Source organism: Tachypleus tridentatus, chromosome 7 (genome assembly GCF_004210375.1).
Source record: "Tachypleus tridentatus isolate NWPU-2018 chromosome 7, ASM421037v1, whole genome shotgun sequence".
Lineage (NCBI taxonomy): Eukaryota > Metazoa > Arthropoda > Merostomata > Xiphosura > Limulidae > Tachypleus > Tachypleus tridentatus.
Genome location: NC_134831.1, coordinates 92,899,755 through 92,922,505, shown reverse-complemented (window position 1 = coordinate 92,922,505; position 22,751 = coordinate 92,899,755). Strand labels below are relative to the sequence as shown.

Here is a 22,751-nt window from a genome sequence, read left to right as displayed (position 1 = left end):
GCTTCAAATATAACACTTTAACAACAGTTGATACACACTGTTACATCCCTCTAAAACACTTCAACAACAGTTTTATGTACAATAGCGTCCAGATAGAGTGCTTAATAACCGTTCTTAGGAACCTATTATCCATATACAACTCTTCAATACAGTTGTTTTGTGTTACAATAGACAGCAATATTACTTGAAGAACCGTTCTTATTTTTTATTTAACTTCAACAACCGTTACATGTTCTATAACATCTATATATAACAGTTCAAAAACAGTTTCATGCATTACAAAAAATCCAAACATAATAACTGAAAAAACGTTTTTATATTCTATAACATTCCTATATAACACTTCAATAACCGTTCTTATGTATTAAACATCCAGATATAACACTTTAAAAAAAATTTATGTTTTCTAACATCCAGATATAACTCTTCAACACTTCTTATGTACTACAACATCAAGTGTAACACTTCAATAACAGTTTATAATACAATGATATCCAGATATAAAACTTCAACAACCGTTTTTATCTTCTATAATATCTCTCTATAACACTTCAACAACCATTTTATCTTTTGCAACATCCCTATATAACACTTTCAGCAACTGTACTTATGTATTATAACATCAAAAATAACACTTTAAGAACTCTTCTTATGTTCTATAACATCCTGATATAACACTTCAACAACTGTGCTTATGCACTATGATATCCAAGTATGACAATCAACAACAGTTCATATGTTTTTATCACATCAGACTATCACACTTCGACAACCGTTCTTATACATATATAGCATCCAAATATCCCGCTTCAAGAACAGACCTTATCTTCTATAACATTAAATATAACACTTCAACAACCATTCTTATGTTACATAATATCCAGATATAACTCTTCAACAACCGTTCTTATGTTCTATGATATCCATCTCTAACATTTCAGCAAGAGTTTTTATGTACTATATTATCCAGACATAACAACTTTAACAACAATTCTAATTTTCTGTATTCTCCAAATATAACATTTCAACAACAGTTCATACATACCATAACATTCCTTTAGAACACTTTAACAATTGTTTAATGTACTATAACATCAGATATCCCACTTCAACAATAGTTGTTACGTACCATAACATCCAGATATAACTCTTCAGCTACAGTTTTTATGTGCGACAACAGCCAGCAATATTACTTGAACAACAGTTCTTAAGTTCAATAACATTCAGATATAACACTTCAAGACTTCAAGACCCGTTACATGTTCTATAACATCAAAATATAACAGTTCAAGAACAGTTTTATGTACTACAACATATAGATATAACACTTCAATAATTGTTCTTATATATTGTAACATCTAGATATAACACTTGAACAACCGCTTCATGATTTGTAGCATCCAAATATAACATCTCAATAATAATTCTTACGCTCTTTAACATTCCTCTATAGCACTACAAGAATTGTTCTTATGAATTATAACATACAAATATAACACCTTAACAACAATTTTTATGTTTTGTTACATCCATCTATAGCATGTAAAAAACAGTTTCATGTATCATAACTTCCAGATATCACATATTAGCAAGAGTTCTTAAGTTCTGTAACATCCAGATATAATGCTTAACAACCGTTCTCGTGTTATATAACATACACACATATGCTTGGACAAGAGTTCTTATGTGCTATATCATTCACATATAATGCTTAACAACCGTTCTTTTCTTCTATATAATTCAAATATAATACTTTAAAAACATTTCTGATGTACAATAACATCCCCATATATGCTTCAACAATAGTTATTGTGCTCTATAACATTCAGATATAACGATTTAACAATAGTTCAGGAAGAGGTTTTATGTACTATTTATACGGACATAACACTTCAACAACAGTTCTTACGTACTATAGCATCCAGATATAGTGCTTAACAACCGTTCTAAGGCACTATAACACCCAGATATAACTTTTTAACTACAGCCATTATGTTCTATAATATCCCTTTATAACACTTCAACAACCGTTTCATGTACTATAGCATCCAGATATCACACATCATCAAGAGTTCTTAAGTTCTGTAACATCCACATACAATGCTTCAACAACTGTTCTCATTTCTGTAACATCCACAACAGTTCTTGTGTAATAAAACACTTCAGCAACATATATTCTATAACATCCAAATATAACATTTCAACGAAATTGTTGTGCAACATAAGACCCATATATAATGCTTCAAACACCATTCTTATGTTTTATAACATCATTCTATAACAATACAGTAAGAGTTCTTATTTACTATAACATCCAGATATTATGCTTCAACAAACGTTGTTGCGTACTATAATATCTAGACATACCACTTGAACAACAATTCTTATGTTCTATAACATCCAAATATAACACTTTATCAACATTTCATACATACTATAACATCCAGATATAATATATAAAACACAGTTTTATGTACTATAACATCCAGATATAATCCTTACCAACCGTTCCTAGGTACCATAACATATTCAACAACAGTACTTATGTCCTATAACATCCAGATATAACGCTTCCACAACAGTTCTTATGTACTACAACATTCAGATATAATGTTTCAACAACTGCACTTATGATCTATAGCATCTCTCTATAACACTTCAAGAACAGTTCTATGTACTATAACATTCAAGTATAACACTTGAAGAACTGTTTTTATTTAGTACAACTGCCAAGTATAAATTTTCAAAATCAATTCTTATGTTCTTCACTTTATCAACGGTTCTTATACTCTATAATATCCAGATATATCTGATCAAGGACACTTTTTATGTATTGTAACACCCAAAAATATAATACATCAATAACAGTTGTACATATCATAACATCTAGACATAACACTTCAACAACAGTTCTTCTGTATTATAACATCCAGATATAACGCTTTAAGAACAATTAAGATATATATGATTTCAACAACAGTTCTTATGTATTATAACATTCAGACATAATAATTCAACAACCATTGTTATTTGCTATAACATCCCTATATGATATTTCAACAACCGTCATAAGAACTGTTTGAAGTATTACACTTCAACATCTACAACATCCAAGAATACCACTTCGAAAACCGTTCTTACATACTATAATATCCTGATATAACACATTAACAACAGTTCTTATGTTACATGATATCCAGATATTACTAACAAATAACAGCACATAAATACTGTTATATTACATAAATGTAATATCCAGATACAACACTTCAAGTCGTTCTTACATACTATAACCGCCAAGAATAACACTTCAACAACAGTTTTTATGTTCTACAACGTCCAAAAATAACACTTCAAAAACAGTTCTTATGTTCTGTAACATTCTTCTATTAAACTTTAGCACCGTTGTTAGGTATTATAACATTCAAATATAACACTTGAACAACAGTTCCTGTGTTCTATAATATCCAAATATAACACTAAAATAAGCGATCTTATGTTCTATAACATTAAAATACAGCCCTTCAACAACAGTTTTATGTAACATAACATCCAGAAATGATCCTTAACACCCGTTCTAATAATCTTTAATATCGAGATATAATGCTTTAACTACCGCTCATATGTTCTACACAATCCAGATATAAATCTTCAAGAACAATTCTTATGTTCTCTGACATACCTCTCTTACACCTTAACAACAGTTCTTATGTTCTATAACATACCTCTCTTACACCTTAACAACAGTTATTATGTTCTCTGACATACCTCTCTTACACCTTAACAACAGTTCTTATGTTCTATAACATACCTCTCTTACACCTTAACAACAGTTATTATGTTCTCTGACATACCTCTCTTACACCTTAACAACAGTTCATATGTTCTCTAACATACCTCTCTTACACCTTAACAACAGTTCTTATGTTCTCTGACATACCTCTCTTACACCTTAACAACAGTTTTTATGTTGTATAACATACCTCTCTTACACCTTAACAACAGTTCTTATGTTGTATAACATTCCATTGTAAGAGTTAAACAAAGGTTCGTATGTTCTATAACATTCAGATATACCACTTTAACAAGAGATTTTATGTACTACAAAATCCAAACATAACACTTCATAGACAGTTATTATGTACTACAACATCCATATATAATGCTTCGAGAACCGTTCGTATGAATACAACATTCATATACGAAGCTGGAACAACAGTTTTTATGTACTATAACATCCAGATATAACACTTCAAACCGTTCTTATGTACTATAACCGCAAGAATAATACTCAACAACAATTCTTATGTTATACAACATTCAAAAATAACACTTCAACAACAGTTCTTATGTACCATTAAAACAGTTCTTACATACTACTTATACTTAAAATATTGCTTAACAACCGTTATCATGTTCTATAACATCAAAATATAACGTTTCAACAACAGTTGTTATATACTACAACATCAATATTTAACGATTAGGCAACAGTTTTATGTAACATATGATCCAAATACAATGCTTCAACAAAAGTTCTTTTGTTCTATAACATACAGATATAACACTTCAACTAGAATTCTTATGTTCTATAATATCCAGATATAACACATCAACAACAGTTCTTACATACTATAACATCCAGACATATCACTTCAACACCATTTCTTATGTACAATAAGATGCAGACATAACACTTCAACAACAGTTCTCACATACTATAACATCCAGATATAGCCCATCAAAAAGATTTCTTATGTACTATAACATCCATGTGTGACAATTCAAGAACCGTTCTTATGTACTATAACATCCAACAATAACATTTCAACAACAGATATAATGCAACATCCAGGTATAATGCCTCAATATCGCTCTTATGGACTACAACATCCAGGTATAATGCCTCAATACCGCTCTTATGGACTACAACATCCACATATAACACTATAACAACAGTTTTTATGTACTTTAACATCCATGTATAACACTTCAAGAACCGTTGTTACGTACCGCAACTGCCATGTATAAAATTCAAGAACAGATTTTATATTCTACAATATCGAAGAATAATATTTCAATAACAGTTATTGCATACTATAACATTCAAATATAACACATCAACAACCATTCTCATATTTAATAATATATAGATAGAGCGCTTAAACATCAGTTCTTATGTACATCAACATCCATATATAACGCTTCAACTGAAGGTTTTATTTAAAATAACATCAAGATATAAATCTTCAACAATTTTTCTTACATTCTACAACATCCATATATAAGTCTTCAACAACAGTCTAATGTAAAAGAACATCCAGATATAACTATTCAATAACCATTCGTATGTTCTGTAACATCCCTCTATAATACTTCAACAACAGTTCTGATGTTTTATAACGTCCAGATACAGCATTGCAGAGACAGTTGATACATGCTATAACATCCAGATATAACCCATCAACATCAGTTCCTGAGTACTGAAACATCCCAATATAAAATTTCAAAAAACAGTTGTTACGTACTATAGCGTCAAGATATGCCTTTTCAAACACAGTTCTTATGTTTTATGATATAAAATTATAATACTTTAAGAATAGTATTTATGTTTTGTAACATCTTTCTATAACACTTCAACAACCACTCTTATGCATTATAACATCCAAATATAACACTCAACCATAGTACTTATGTACTTATAACACCCATATATAACGCTTCTACAACAGTTCGTATGTACCATAACATCGATATATAACATTTCAACAACAGTTGTCATATACTACAACATCCATATATAACGATTAAGCAACAGTTTTATGTAACATAACATCCAGATATAACACTTCAACTAGAAATCTTATGTGCTATAACTTCCAAATATAACACATCAACAACAATTCTTATGTTCTATAACATCCAAATATAATACTTCTACAACAGTTCTTCCATACTATAACATTCAGATATATCACTTCAACAACTTTTCTTATCCACTATAACATCCAAATATAACGTTTGAAAAACAATTCTTATACACTGTAACATCAAGATATAACGCTTCAACAACAATTCTCATGTTCTATAACATCTCTCTGTAACACTTTAACAACCATTCTTATGTATTATAAAATCCATATATAGCACTTCAATGATAGTTATTACATACTATAACATCCAGATATAATACTTGAAAAAGTTTTATGTACTATAATGTCAAGATATAACACTTCAAAAACAATTCTTATGTTCTAGAAAAACCAAGAATAACACTTCAACAACCGAATTATATCCTATAAAATCACTCTATAATACTTTAAAAGTTATTCTTACGTATTATAACATACAAATGTAACGCTTCAGCAACAGTTCCTATGTACCATAGCATCCAGATATAACATTTCAACAACAGTTCTTATGTTCTGTAGCATCCCTGTATTACACTTTAACAACCGTCCTTGTGTATTATAACATTCAAATATAACACTTCAACAACATTTCATATGTACCTTAACATCCAGATATAACGCTTCAACAACAGTTCTTACTACTGTAACATCCAAATAGAAGACTTCAACAACATTTCTTATGTACTATAAAATCTATGTATAAAACTTCAAGAACCGTTTTTATGCACTATAACTGCCCAGAATAACCCATCAACAACATTTCTTATGTGCTATAACAAACAAATATAACAATTCAACCACAGTTCTTATGTCCCATAACATCCAGATATAACACTTTAACAACTGTTCTTATGTTCTACAATAAATAGATGTAACGCTTCAACAACTATTCTTATGTACAACAACATCCATATATAACTCTTCAACAACAATTCTAATCTTATATTTACATCCAGATATAACTATTCAACAACCGTTCTTATGTTCTTTAACATCCCTCTATAATACTTCAACAACAGTTTTGATGTTCTATAACGTCCAGCTATAGCATTGCAGAAACAGTTGATACACACTATAACATCCAGATATAACCCATCAACATCGGTTCCATGAAAACTTTTGTATCTATATGACCGTCTGACTAACATGAATTGTTTGAATTCATGTATATTTCTGACTGACATGAATTGTTTGTATCTATACAATCGTCTAGTTGACTTGAATTGTTTGTATCTATATAACCGTCTGATTGGCATGAAGTTTCTGTATCTATATAACCGTCTGATTGGCATGAAGTTTCTGTATCTATATAACCATCTGATGGATTTCAATTATTTGTATCTATACAACAATCTACCTGACTTCAATTGTTTTTATTTTTGTAACAGTCTGATTGGCATGAATTGTTTGTATCTATACAACTGTCTAGTTGACTTGAATTATTTGTATCTATCCGTGATGGCGATAAAATCCACTTGTAGAGAAAAATTTATATGTAAAAACGGATAATTATTTCATCACGGCGATTGTACGAGAAGTGTAAGTCCTTGTGTTTTCTTAGTGTATTTGTACTTACCTGTTACCATTATGTCTGAACTAGCATATCTTACACCACTATTAACAGTACACGCTCATACGATCGTAAAGAAACTAAGAAACTTAAACCAAAGAATTATCAATAGAAGAAATGGCATCTATTTCATTCAACAATGTAGAAAGGAACAGCTAACCCCTAATTTTGTAAAGGTAAATTTATCAAAAAATTAATACATACACAAACATTATCCAAAATTTACAGTAAAAACTACTTAAAGCCGTGTTGAACACGAAATACAAAGAATTGCATGACTTACAAAAACAAAACATGAACCTAGACCATCAACTGGCATGCTGCATTAAACCAGAGATTTACGGACTTATACAACGAAACATAAACCAAATCAACACTAGGAATGACAGAGACAAAAAGATCTGCCACAACAATAATTTGAAAAAACTGAGATGCAAACAACAGAAAAGACATCACGACAAACTGTTGACTAACCTCATAATTAACAGATCCGACCGACAATTAAACACAGACGAGATACATCTACTTAACAAAGGACTCAACTTTGCAATAGCACCTTGGTACATTCCAACCTTAGAAATCAAAACATGTTTGGAAGATCTAGCCAGGAGACTTGTGATACTTTCTACAAAAAGAAGACAACTTAGACAATTTTATTGACATCCGACAGCCAAACTTCCCAGAACAAAATTAAAATTTGTATTTTCTAGAAACACCTAAAAACAACATCTTAAACGATTTTTTCAAAGAATTTTCTCACAAAACCATTAACATAATTTCACAAAACAGAAAGCTAAAAAATAATCTTACAAAAAGAGACATTAATTCCGTTAAAAACCTAAAACAAGACAAAAACATAAAAATTCTAAAAGCAGATAAAGGTAACGCTATAGTCATAATGAACACGAATGAATACATCCAAAAATGAAGAACATCCTATCAGACACGAACAAATTTAAACCAATACGCACAAATCTAACAAAGACACACGAAATTCAACTAAACAAACTACTACTACAAATGAAAAAATGCAACACAATTTCACAAACACTTTATTACAACCTACGCAAGACCGACTCACGCACACCACAAATATACGGCATCCCCAAACCTCATAAACCAGATTGTCCATTACGACCAATTATGTTCACGTATGAATCGTTTAATTACAATCTGATAAATTCATAGCATGAGCATTCTACAAATATCAGCCAGCTAATTCATCAAAGACTCTTATAATTTCAAATCTAACCTTAATCAACTTAATCATAAAGACTTAATGGCCAGTTTCGATGTTATATCCCTCTTTACAGAAGTTCCAGCCGCTGAAGCCTGCAAGATAGCCTTAGAACTCTATATCCGAGACCCTAACCCAACTACAGAAATTTCCAGTAACCAATTAGCAACCCTCATATAATTCACCACGATGAAGACAAACATCATGTTCAACAACCACAACTATATACAAACAAATGGCCTAAGCATGGGCAACCCAGTATCACCCAAATACTAAATAAAGAAACAAATATAAACAAACGCAAAATTAAAGAAGCCTCACTTGTACAACAACTCAAGCCCAAAATAAACCAATACAAAGGAACACCTTTATACCTATATCAAAAAATATAATCAAACATCTATGCACGCCCTCTACATTCCTACACTCAGTTACACAACTGCCTTCAAACATGTTGTCAGCTTCCGGTCAGTTACCTCTTTCTTTCTTTGTGAACCTGACGATGACCGAAGAAGGTCGAAACGTTGTTTGCCCCTCTACATAGTGCTTTCTCTATCCATACCAGTTGTTTTTACATATATATATATTTGTATCTATATGATCGTCTGATTGACTTAATTATTTGTATCTATACATCTATCTGATTCACTTGAATTGTTTGTGTATATATGACCGTCTGATTGACTTGAATTGTTTGTATCTATACAACCATCTTTTTAATTGTTTATCTTCATGCACCCATGTGACTTACATTGTTTCTCAACTGTTTGTAACTAGTAAATAAAGTGTTTTGGTTACGTTTTTATCTCCAGTAAATTCAAACACGTCAAAGTACGGATTAATTCTGTGATACATTTGTTGCTGAATCTGATGTGCTCTGGGTTGGGCGAAACGCGTCGTAAAGAATGAAGTAACTTGTTATTTTGTTTGATAGCTCAAACGTCTCATTTATTCTTTGACTCATTATTTTGTCTGCAACAGACTATTTTCGCTGGATTCACAAGGATTTGTTATCAAAGCAAACAAACTATTACATTCCATCTTTATGCAAGACCTTTTATACTTATTTGTTTCGATCTTTCAGGCAGCACTGAGATGCTGGGAATTCGGTGAAATTAGTCTATTTCAATAGAAGTATTGAATCAATAATTTGTTCGAATTTCGCGCAAAGTGTAAGACTAGAGAGAAGACGTCTAGTCATCATTACCCATCGCCAACTCTTGGGCTACTATTTTACCAACGAATAGTGGGATTGACCTTCACAATATAACACCCCATGGCTGAGAGGGCGAGCATGTTTGGTGAAACGGGGATTCGAACCCGCAAGTTTTAGATTACTAGTCGAGCGCCTTAACCATCTAGCCATGCCAAACCGTATCGAATTAAATAATAGATTAGGCATTCACGCCATATTTTATAAAGTCCATGATCTGGACTACTTTACGTCTTCTTAAGACGCGTATTGGTGCTGATGCAACAGCCTAATTCTCTAAGAACAAAGCAGTGTCTGTGTTCTTCCTTCTGCCAAACGTGAGCCGCTAAGTCACCTATTTTCCACCTTTTCGGCAAAGCGGAGTTTTCACTTTCATTAAACACTTTATAAAGTTTGTTTAGTTTCTAACCTTACTGCGTAGCCATCCTTTCCGAAGATTCTTTGGAGTATTTATCCTGTTCTTCTGAACATTAGAATGTCCAAGAAGTTTAGAAAGACTTTTGAAAAATCCTATTGGAAAAACCTCTTAACACAGACACACATTTGTTGAACGTCCAGTAATAATAACATTTAAAGTTTTTACAACACTTGAGAGTCAGTTTAAAAGTGACCATCTGGAACACAATAATCCAAAACATTGTCTGCTCTTGGTCCGTCATTCTTTGCAGAGGTAGCTCATGCTTCGAGATACTTCAGAACTTTACCTAGCCACAACTGGAAAGTTTACAGTGTAATGTGTTTTTCCAGCAAGACAGCAGCGCCCTCATTGTTACAATTGAGAATGAAATTGTATCAACGTAACATCACACAGGTTACTCCTACAATGTTGCAAGACCATTGGTAGTAGAGTGGATTGACCCTAAACATTTGAAAAGCACGTCGCGGTGCACTTGTTGACCGATTGGTCACTGCATGCTGTTAAAAACTGTTAGACATCATACTTGCACGTGCACAAACAGCGTGTCACTATTTTAAACGGTTCTCCTGGTAAGGTTTTTAAAATGTTTCCAAAGCTGTTGAACACCATGTATGTTAGAGGTGTGTGTTTTGTGGTCATAACTTATGATGATTTGACCTGTTTCACTTCTGATAATGCTATTGTTATGTTATGTTAAAGTAACCGGTTCTCCGTTTATGAAATTCCTATTTCAGTTCGAAAACGTCACATATTTTGTCCTGTTTGCCAAACGTTTAAATTTTTGTAACCGTGTTGCCACTTATGTTTGTTTATATTTTCACAAGCCCAGAAATGGATGATGTTATTCGACTTCTTACTCTAGTCTAAACTGGTTAAACTGTCGGACAACTTTTATGTGCCCGTGAAATTAACCTAGTTCTATTTTTCTATACAGCCAAATCACAAACACATATCTGTTTCTACTCTCGCAGACGGCCAAACTACAAATAAACTTCGGGTTCATTTTGTTCTCCAGAGTGATCTATTACAGAACAAGGCTGTATGCCAGCAAAGTATAATCTATTACAGAATCAGGCTGTATGCCAGGAAGGCGTGATCTAATATAGAATAACGTTCTGTATGGCATTACATAAGGATAATATTGATAACACTTGTTATATAATTTAACGTATTGTTTAATTAAGTATTGTACTCGGAGACGCCTAAGCCCTAAAACCAATAATTCAAATGTAGTCGAACACTATGATTGAATAAATACAATATATTTTAAACTTAGATAATTTTTGTCACCTTTTAATTAACATAGATTACACGCTTTAAACAACTTAATTATTTTTCATTGTTTTGTTATGTAGTGCGTTGAACAATAACTTGAGTATTCTGTAGTTTCACAAACGTTTGCTCTTCAATGGCTTGTCTGGAACAGAATCTTTGCAATAGTAAATTGGTTTGCTTTGAATTTCGCACAAAGCTACACGAGGGCTATCTGCACTAGCCGTCCTTAATTTAGCAGTGTAAGACTAGAGGGAAGGCAGCTAGTCATCACCACCCACCGCCAACTCTTGGACTACTCGTTTACCAAAGAATAATGGAATTGACCGCCACATTATAACATATATCTAAAAACGGCTGGTTTGGGTTGAAAATTTTTTTATGTGAAGGAGCGAACAACGTTTCGACCTTCGGTCATCGTCAGGTTCACAAAGAAAGAAAGAGGTAACTGACCGATAGCTGACCACATGTTGAAGAGGGTTATGTAACTGAGTATAGGAAAGTAGAGGGCGTGCTTAAATGTTGGATATATTATATTATTAATATAGGTATAAACGTATTTCTTTGTATTGGTTTATTTTGGGCTTGAGTTGTTGTATAAGTAAGGCTTCTTTAATTTTGCGTTTGTTTATGTTTATTTCTTTATTTAGTTCTTGGGTGTTGTCTATGGTTATGTTGTGGGTATTTGATTTGCAGTGTTCGAAAATGTGCGAAGGTTACTTTTTGTGTTCTTTGAATCTGGTTTCCCTTTTTCTACCTGTTTCTCCAATATAGAAGTCGTGACAGTTATCACATTCTATTTTATAAATAATGTTGGTGTGGTGTTTGTCAGTGTAGTTTTTACATAGTATATTAATATAATCAAACATTTAAGCACGCCCTCTACATTCCTATACTCTGTTACACAACCACCTTCAAACATGTGGTCAGCTATCGGTCAGTTAATTCTTTCTTTGTGAACCTGACGATGACCAAAGGTCAAAACGTTGTTCGCTCCTCCACATTAAAAAATTTCTCAATTTCTCAAACCAAACCAACTGTTTTTAAATATATATTTCTCTACAAGTGGGTTTTTTTCGTTATCACTGATTATTATTTGGTACTTTATAACGCCCCAACGGCTGAAAGGCGAGCATATTTGGTGAGACGGGGAGTCGAGCACCATAATTACCTGGCCAGTGAATTATTTGGTTATTATTTTGTTCTTTGACAACTCTTTTTATAATTACATTCTTCTATATTAATGTACTTTTAGTATTTTCTTTTTTCGAAAAGAAACGTTACTTTGTGTAACGGTAAATTGTTAAGATATATTTATCATCGTTTCGTTTTGTAGCAAAATAACACATCGTTAATTTGTTTTGTAATCAATTATTTTCTTTCTGACTAAGACGTTACACACAGAATCAGACACAAAAGTTGTAACGGTTTTCAAACGAGACTCGAAACTCGAGTGTTCACTGTTCTTCTTCAAAACGATTAGAAGTATTTTCATTGTTATTTTGTTCTACAATAACCTGGTTCTGTCCTGTGATGAATAGTTTTCATTGTTATTTTGTTCTACAGTAATCTGGTTCTGTCCTGTGATGAATAGTTTTCATTGTTATTGTGTCCTATAGTAATCTGGTTCTGTCCTGCAATGATTAGCTCTCGTTGTTATTTTGTTCTACAATAATCTGGTTCTGTCCTGCAATGATTAGCTCTCGTTGTTATTCTGTTCTACAATAATCTGGTTCTGTCCTGTGATGAATAGTTTTCATTGTTATTTTGTTCTATAATAGTCTGGTTCTGTCTTTTGATCTACAGTAACCTGGTTCTATCCTGTGATGAATAGTTTTCATTGTTATTTTTCCTACAGTAATCTGGTTCTGTCCTGCAATGATTAGCTTTCGTTATTATAATGTTATACAATAATCTGGTTCTGTCCTGTCATGAATAGTTTTCATTGTTATTTTGTTCTACAATAATCTGGTTCTGTCCTGCAATGATTAGCTTTCGTTATTATTCTGTTATACAATAATCTGGTTCTGTCCTGTGATGAATAGTTTTCATTGTTATTTCGTTCTACAATAATCTGGTTCTGTTCTGCAATGATTAGCTTTCGTTATTATTTTGTTCTACAATAATCTGGTTCTGTCCTGTGATGAATAGTTTTCATTGTTATTTCGTCCTACAGTAATCTGGTTCTGTCCTGCAATGATTAGCTTTCGTTATTATTCTGTTATACAATAATCTGGTTCTGTCCTGTGATGAATAGTTTTCATTGTTATTTCGTTCTACAATAATCTGGTTCTGTCCTGCAATGATTAGCTTTCGTTATTATTTTGTTCTACAATAATCTGGTTCTGTCCTGTGATGAATAGTTTTCATTGTTATTTCGTCCTACAGTAATCTGGTTCTGTCCTGTGATGAACAGTTTTCGTTATTATTTTGCCCTACAGTAATCTGGTTCTGTCCTGTCATGAATAGTTTTCATTGTTATTTTGTTTTACAGTAATCTGGTACTGGCCTGTGATGAACAGTTTCATTATTATTTTGCTCTGTATATTTAAATTAATGTTTTCTCTAATTCTCTATTCTATTATGTTACTTTTTTCTTAGTAAAGTGTCTTTGTTATTCATTTTTCCACATCGAACTGTTCTAACTAGCATGTTGTTTTGCAGTTTAGGTTATTAATTATTGCTTTGTTTTTGGTGTATTTTTTAATCATTATTAAGGAATTTCTCACTTGTACTATTACTTTGTTCTGTGTGGTAAGTCGTTTTAATTATTGTATTTCTTCTTCAGGGAACTGCTCTGAATGATTTCGTGTCCCCCACCACCACCAGCGACGAGTCTGAGAACTTATAACGATACATGTTACGCGTCTCACGATAAACTGGTAACAGAGTCTAAAGAAACAGAAGGTCGGATAGTCGTGTTATAATCTAAGTAGCCTAATCCATTTACACCAGAAACGTTAGCATGTAAATAAATTTTAATCAATTTATTGTTTTGGCTTAGGTTCTAAAGACAAATCAGTCATTTTTTGGTCCATTCTTTCTTAAAACTCACAGACACTTTATGTCAGAAAAGCTTTAGGAATCTTCCTCAAGTTTGCCCCATAAAAAAAGTTCAAATAACATACACCTACTCTCAAACACCAAAACATCAAAATAATTATTACCCGCTGTATGGTCAAGGGCTGATCAAGGTCACTTCCTCCTTGGAGGCGGAAACCCCACGGTGTGTTCGGTCCATCTCGATCGAGAGTCAATGTTAATATTCCTTGGCTCATTCTGTAACCCTATACATTACACAGATATGCTCAATATCTCCTACTATCACAGACTAGTGGCAGCAATCGTTTAGAAGTACTGAGTCAGTAACAGCCACTCTCTGCTCTGCCGAACCCCGAAACCTGCCGCTTTTTTGAACGCCCTCTAAAGGGCGCAAACACTCGTAACAAATGACTCGGTACATGCATCTAGCGTTTCAAAACGTTTACTTTTGGGCCGAATATAAATAGAATCTACTGCTCAGTTGGCTCTAGCTTGGGTTATTCTGTATGTGTAAAGAACTCGAGCCATAAACACCGCGCATGGTCACTGAAGTACGTGACGTATTGATTAGGCTTAGCTTTCGCAAATCAATCTTAGCATTTGTTAACGTGAAAATCAGTCATTTGAACGTTGTTACAGCATATTCTGAGTACTCATTTATTCATTTATCTAGAAAATATACAGTAACACAGATTCGTTTATTTTTTTATTTAACACTGATTTCTTAATTTAGGAAGATTTCAGCTGCTGTCGAATTGGTTTCGGTTTCAGTTTCCTCTATCATTTCATGCTGTTCGTTATTCGAACAACACCTTACATCAAAGCTCTTTCAATCTTCTGTCTATGCGAGATCGGATACTGCCAAGGAAATCAGTAGTTAAATATCTATCCAGGAAAATTTAAACTTGATAGAACAATAGTAAATTTATTATTTAAACTAACAAGTTTACAGTTGATGAAGAGAACAACTTAAGTTTATCGTTAGTTGTACCTTTAGATTCACAACTTGTTTGTGACTTGGAAACGGTATCATAAACTAACATAAAAATATCTTGCTGAGAAATGAATTTTGTTTTTCTTCTATCATTACTCAACAACATTTTAGAATGTTTCTTAAATGGTGTAAAAACCCTCTGAAAGTGAGTTAGAATGTTCCAAAACTGACATTTGACACCAGTTTTCCATTCATTAGAAAAAGCAGTTATTTTTTCAGACATTAAATTTATAATATTCTGAAATCAAACTGTTCTCAGATTTAAATGTGTATAGCTTTGAAAACTTAGTTGGTATAGAGGTCCTTTTCAAGATAAAAGACAGAATTAATAAATAATAGCTTCTAATCACAGTTAACTAAGTACCTAGAGCGAAACTAAAAACCTGGCAATAGATATGAATAATTAAATGTACGTTCCTTACATTTCTATTTATAAAGATTAGAATGCATTGTTTTATCAGATGAGTACTTTCTCTGTTAACGATATTTTCGATCATAAACCCAATAGTATCTTCCGAGGTTCAGCCAGTTTAGATTTAGGTTAGGCCTAAATAAAAATTCTTACCTCACAATGCGTGTGAATCTTTATACTAAAAGAATAGTAATAATAAACGACTAATAAAAGTGAATATTTTTTACACAGAAACTTGTGTAACCAGTATTATTAATGAAAGAAATAATAAATAAACAATATATTATGCCTTACTTAAGGAACTCTCAAACACCAGTCATTGTCTTAAATAATGTCATTGATGTGTATTTCAATAATAGAGTTCTGCTAATGAATTAACAATAATAGAATTCTGCTAATGAACTAACAATAGTACAATTCTGCTAATGAATTAACAATAATAGAGTTCCGCTAATGAATTAACAAGAGTAGAATTCTACTAATGATTTAACAATAATAGAGTTTTGCTAATGAATTAACCATAATAGAGTTCCGCTAATGAATTAACAAGATTAGAATTCTACTAATGATTTAACAATAATAGAGTTCTGCTAATGAATTAACAATAGTAGAATTATGTCAATGAATTAACAATAACAGAGTGCAGATAATTAATTAGACTCTTCATAACTACATCAGTTGACTTCGTTTGTGATAACAAAGTTATGTAGCAAGGGCCGTAGAAAGTTCACAACCACTACAATAACATTCCTTTTGACAGGTGCGATATGACAAAAACAAAGGAAAGAAAAGCGATTTCAACCTACCGACCTACTTCTATCTTTTTCCGTCCTTAAAGATGCTTACGTCTGTAGAATGAAGAACGGTTGAAACAGAAAAAGAATCTTGTAGGGGTACGTGTAGAATTCCACAAGTTGTAATTTTGTTGTTCATAGTTACCCTTAAAATAATCTCAGCCCTAGAATGCTTCCAAAAATAAGAATAGTCATAGAAATAGTCTTCGAGCGATGCTTACCAGTTGTTACACACGCAAGATCATTGTAGTGATGTATTTAAACAAACCTGTAGCTCACTGGGCAACACAAGGTTGAAACTAATCTTTGTTAATACATGACAAACAAATGGTTGAACAAAGAATCGTACAATAACACATGAAAATATATATTGTTAAACAAATAAGCGTTACAGCAATACATTACAAACATATGGTTGTACAATTAAGTGTTACAATATTACATTACAAACAATAATAGAGTTCTGCTAATGAATTAACAATAATAGAGTTCTGCTAATGAATTAACAATAGTAGAATTCTGCTAATGATTTAACAATAATAGAGTTCTGCTAATGAATTAACAATAGTAGAATTCTGCTAATGATTTAACAATAATTGAGTTCTGCTAATGAATTAACAATAGTAGAATTCTGCTAATGAATTAACAATAATAGAGTTTTGTTAATTACAAACATGTGGTTGAATATTTTGTTACTATTCTACACCATTATTTGAGTAACTCTTTGGTAACAAAGCTTGTTCACTGCATTCAACAGCCGTAAAGAAAATACTGTTATTCGAGAAACCTGCACAACATTAGCCTAATACGAAGTACTGCACTAACCAATAGAAAGTTACCTTGCAAAGTACAAAGTAGTGTATAAAGTTTCTTTGTTCACTCATTAACATATCATAAATGTTACCTAATGTATCGAATACCTTTCAGATATTTTTACCGAATTATTAATAACACAAGTAACAATCATAGATTGTTCAACTTACAGGTATTTCCTGCAATATTACTCAGGTATAAGGAACTACCTCCTATTGAGATACCTATCCCAAGCTTGCTGCAACTGTGGTGAAGCGACACCTGTAAGGAAGACGAGACACTTGCAGTCATCAAGTGACCGACATTAACACATACTTTATTATCACTGCCGTAATGTAACGGAAACGTTAAACGTCAACCAGACAACCTGGCTGAGCTGTGAGGATAATAATAGACGGCTGCAGAAATACGCGATATTTGAGGTAATATATCACAATACAATATTAATAAACTAGTTGCGGCCTTAAAACACGTCACACTGCTCTGACTACAGTTTATTCATTTAAGTGCTACGTTGAACAATGGAGAAATTATTCAATCAGTTTTGTGGCTGAGTGTTAGAATATTTCTATTTATTGATACGAAGTTTTGTTCTTATGCTTTATTAAATTCTTAAACAAGAAGAGTTGAGGAAACTTATTTTACCAAACTTATTTTACTAAACTTATTTTACTAAACTTATTTTACCAAACTTGTTTTACTAAATTTATTTTACCAAACTTATTTTACTAAACTTATTTTACCAAACTTGTTTTACTAAATTTATTTTACCAAACTTATTTTACTAAACTTATTTTACCAAACTTATTTTACTAAACTTATTTTACTAAACTTATTTTACCAAACTTATTTTACTAAACTTATTTTACTAAACTTATTTTACCAAACTTATTTTACTAAACTTACTTTACTAAACTTATTTTACCAAACTTATTTTACTAAATTTATTTTACTAAACATCTTTTACTAAACTTATTTTACTAAACATCTTTTACTAAACTTATTTTTACTAAACTTATTTTATAAACTTATTTTACTAAACTTCTTTTACTAAACTCATTTTACTAAACTTATTTTACCGAACTTCTTTTACTAAACTTATTTTACCAAACTTCTTTTACTAAACTTATTCTACTTAATATATTTTACCAAACTTGTTTTACTAAATTTATTTTACCAAACTTATTTTACTAAACTTATTTTACCAAACTTGTTTTACTAAATTTATTTTACCAAACTTATTTTACTAAACTTATTTTACCAAACTTATTTTACTAAACTTATTTTACTAAACTTATTTTACCAAACTTATTTTACTAAACTTATTTTACTAAACTTATTTTACCAAACTTATTTTACTAAACTTATTTTACTAAACTTATTTTACCAAACTTATTTTACTAAATTTATTTTACTAAACATCTTTTACTAAACTTATTTTACTAAACATCTTTTACTAAACTTATTTTACTAAACTTATTTTACCAAACTTATTTTACTAAACTTCTTTTACTAAACTCATTTTACTAAACTTATTTTACCGAACTTCTTTTACTAAACTTATTTTACCAAACTTCTTTTACTAAACTTATTCTACTTAATATATTTTACCAAACTTATTTTACTAAACTTATTTTACCAAACTTAGTTTACCAAACTTAGTTTACTAAACTTATTTTACTAAACTTCTTTTACTAAACTTATTTTACTTAACATATTTTATAAACTTATTTTACTAAACTTGTTTTATAAACTTATTTTATCAAACATGGTTTACTAAACCTATTTTACTAAACTTATTTTACTAAACTTATTTTACTGAACTTTTACTAAATTTATTTTATAAACTTATTTTACTAAACTTATTTTACTAAACTTATTTTACTAAACTTATTTTACCAAACTTATTTTACTAAATTTATTTTACTAAACTTATTTTACTAAACTTATTTTACTAAACTTCTTTTACTAAACTTATTTTACTAAACTTATTTTACCAAACTTATTTTAATAAACTTCTTTTACAAAACTCATTTTACTAAACTTATTTTACTGAACTTATTTTACTAAACTTATTCTACTTAACATATTTTACCAAACTTATTTTACTAAACTTATTTTACCAAACTTCTTTTACTAAACTTATTCTACTTAACATATTTTACCAAACTTATTTTACTAAACTTATTTTACCAAACTTAGTTTACTAAACTTATTTCACTAAACTTATTTTACCAAACTTAGTTTACCAAACTTAGTTTACTAAACTTATTTTACTAAACTTCTTTTACTAAGCTTATTTTACTTAACATATTTTACCAAACTTATTTTACTAAACTTATTTTACTAAACTTATTTTACCAAACTTATTTTACCAAACATAGTTTACTAAACTTATTTTACTAAACTTATTTTACCAAACTTATTTTACTGAATTTCTTTTACTAAACTTATTTTACTAACCTTATTTTACCAAACGTATTTTACCAAACGTATTTTACTAAACTTATTTTACTAAACTTATTTTACCAAACTTATTTTACCAAACTTATTTTACCAAACTTATTTTACTAAACTTATTTTACCAAACTTATTTTACCAAACTTATTTTACTAAACTTATTTTACCAAACTTATTTTACCAATGAATTAACCTGCAGAAATGGAAAATAATTAAACGTTCGATAAATAACACGATGTAACAATGGTACTACATAACACTATTATTCAATGGTACTACATAACACTATGTAACAATGGTACTACATAACACTATGTAACACAATTTTTACTTTTTCTTGTTCCTGGACATAAAGAGTTATTTCCCAATTTGTTACACCTAAAGAAAGTGAAAAAAAAACAGTTTTTCTCTTCAAACTTTGCTTTTGGGACCTGGGAGCGTATAACTAAAACATGATGGGAGACTATATTTGGGGGCTGATACGCGAAAGTGATTTACATTACAGTCATAAATCTCGAAAAACTACTCGCTTCTAAACATTTTTATATAACTTTAGTATAAATACATATAAATCTTGATTCATATGTTGTTTTATTCAGACCTTATATAAATGAAAATGTACAAATTTGCCCGTTTTTACATAGAAAATATGTTAATTTCTAAATTTCATTATCCAGGTCACAAAAGCAAAGTTTGAATGGAATAATGGCCATTTTCTGTACTTGTACAACATAAGCAATTAAAAAATAACACATACTATCCAGGAACAAAATTTGTTTAACAGATTATAAGCTGTTATTCGTCAGTTAGAGCTTTTGATTCTATTTATATTATATGACTTCTTCACTCTGCAGTGCCACCTCTCTTCGAAGTGGTGAACTAAAGTATTTTGTTCTCACCTAATAAATTTATATTTTTAATTGTTAAGTCGAAGGTCAGGTTTCTGAACCATATACAAAGCAAATAGAAGTTAATAAACCATAAGCTGTTAACTGTTATATTGTTAAAGTAATGAATGAACAAGAGGATCTTGACCATTATATTTTTGAGATGATAAATAAACCAGAGGACCGTTATATTGTTGAGGTAATGAATGAACCAGAGATTGTTAACCGTTATATTTTTGAGGTAATAAATGAACCAGAGGTTGTTAACCGTTATAGTGTTGAGGTAATGACAAAACAGAGGTTGCTAACCGTTATATTGTTGAGGTAATAAATGAACCAGAGATTGCTAACAGTTATATTCTTCACGTAACGAAAAAAACAGAGGTTGTTAACCGTTATATTGTTGAAGTAATGACAAAACAGAGGTTGCTAACCGTTATATTGTTGAGGTAATAAATGAACCAGAGATTGCTAACAGTTATATTCTTCACGTAACGAAAAAAACAGAGGTTGTTAACCGTTATATTGTTGAGGTAATGAATGAAGCAGAGGCTGTTAACCATTATATTGCTAAAGTAATGAAGAAACCAGAGTTTGTTAACCACGATGATTCCAGTCTAGATGGTCAAGTTTACAGCTTACCTCTGTAAGAAAACAAGTGACAAATGAATTATTTTTTATGTATAATATTTCTGAGGTGCATAAGTATTTGTGTAACACTGATTATTATTTTCTAATATAAAACGAACACAATAATTTCATGCTGTTTTTAATATAGATTAACACAATTCACGTTGTGTTTCAGGTGAATTAACACAATTCACGTTGTGTTTCAGGTGAATTAACACATTTCACATTGCGTTTGATATAGATTAACACATTTCCCATTTTACTCATTATGGATAAGCTGTTCAAAACTCAATATACTAGTTAGGTGCAATTGAAACCATGCCCAGTATATGACAAAGTTTTTACGTTCACAAAATCGCTGGACAATGAAGCCTTTGTGGACTTAAGTTGTGTGATTAAATCACGTCTCCAGTGTATGTACCCGTAATATAAGTAAGTGGCAACGAACCATGAGGTCTTTCTTTAGACCTAAACCTGATCACTGTGATCGTACTGCTGTGTATTGTTGTTATTTCATATCTTAATTTCAACGTTCTCTTCTTTGACGAATATTTTTAATTGTTCTAAAATTTACCAAGATAAGAAAATTGTTGTTTGGTAGAGAAAATATCTAACACTTCAATAGAAACAAATAAGACAGTAATAAGGTAAAATCTCTGCACCAATACGACAATAATATAGTAAAATCTCTGCACCAATAAGACAATAATAAAGTAAAATCTCTGCACTAATAAGACAATAATGAAGTAAAATCTCTGCACCAATAAGACAATAATGAAGTAAAATCTCTGCACCAATAAGACAATAATGAAGTAAAATCTCTGCACCAATAAGACAATAATGAAGTAAAATCTCTGCACCAATAAGACAATAATGAAGTAAAATCTCTGCACCAATAAGACAATAATGAAGTAAAGTCTCTGCACCAATACGACAATAATGAAGTAAAATCTCTGCACCAATAAGACAATAATGAAGTACAATCTCTGCACCAATAAGACAGTAATAAAGTAAAATCTCTGCACTAATACGACAATAATGAAGTAAAATCTCTGCACCAATAAGACAGTAATAAAGTAAAATGTATACTATTGTTA

General features: G+C 30.9%; 1 protein-coding gene and 1 long non-coding RNA gene across 5 annotated transcripts in view; both read right to left on the bottom strand.

Moving 5' to 3' along the window:
- The window catches only part of LOC143256203 (PDZ and LIM domain protein 3-like), a 41,363-nt gene extending 26,249 nt beyond the window's left edge, over nt 1–15,114 (bottom strand). The window contains exons 1-2 of one of the 4 annotated variants that reach the window (XM_076513081.1): nt 14,790–15,083; nt 5,267–5,483 (exon numbers count right to left, since the gene is read on the bottom strand). Coding sequence is in view for 2 of the 4 variants with exons in the window: in XM_076513078.1 (XP_076369193.1) it covers nt 14,790–14,900 (111 nt within the window). In the remaining 2 variants the exon portion in view is untranslated. Of the gene's footprint in view, nt 1–5,266; nt 5,484–14,789 lie in introns of all 4 variants that reach the window. The other 3 variants (XM_076513079.1, XM_076513078.1, XM_076513077.1) reach the window with 3 other exon arrangements.
- A 195-nt stretch (nt 15,115–15,309) lies between these two features.
- Nucleotides 15,310–18,047, bottom strand: LOC143256202 (uncharacterized). The gene is made up of 3 exons (XR_013031210.1): nt 17,848–18,047; nt 16,877–17,036; nt 15,310–15,522 (listed from the first exon to the last, which is right to left on the bottom strand). It is a non-coding gene; the product is annotated as an uncharacterized LOC143256202 (long non-coding RNA).
- Between the last annotated feature and the right edge of the window lie 4,704 nt (nt 18,048–22,751).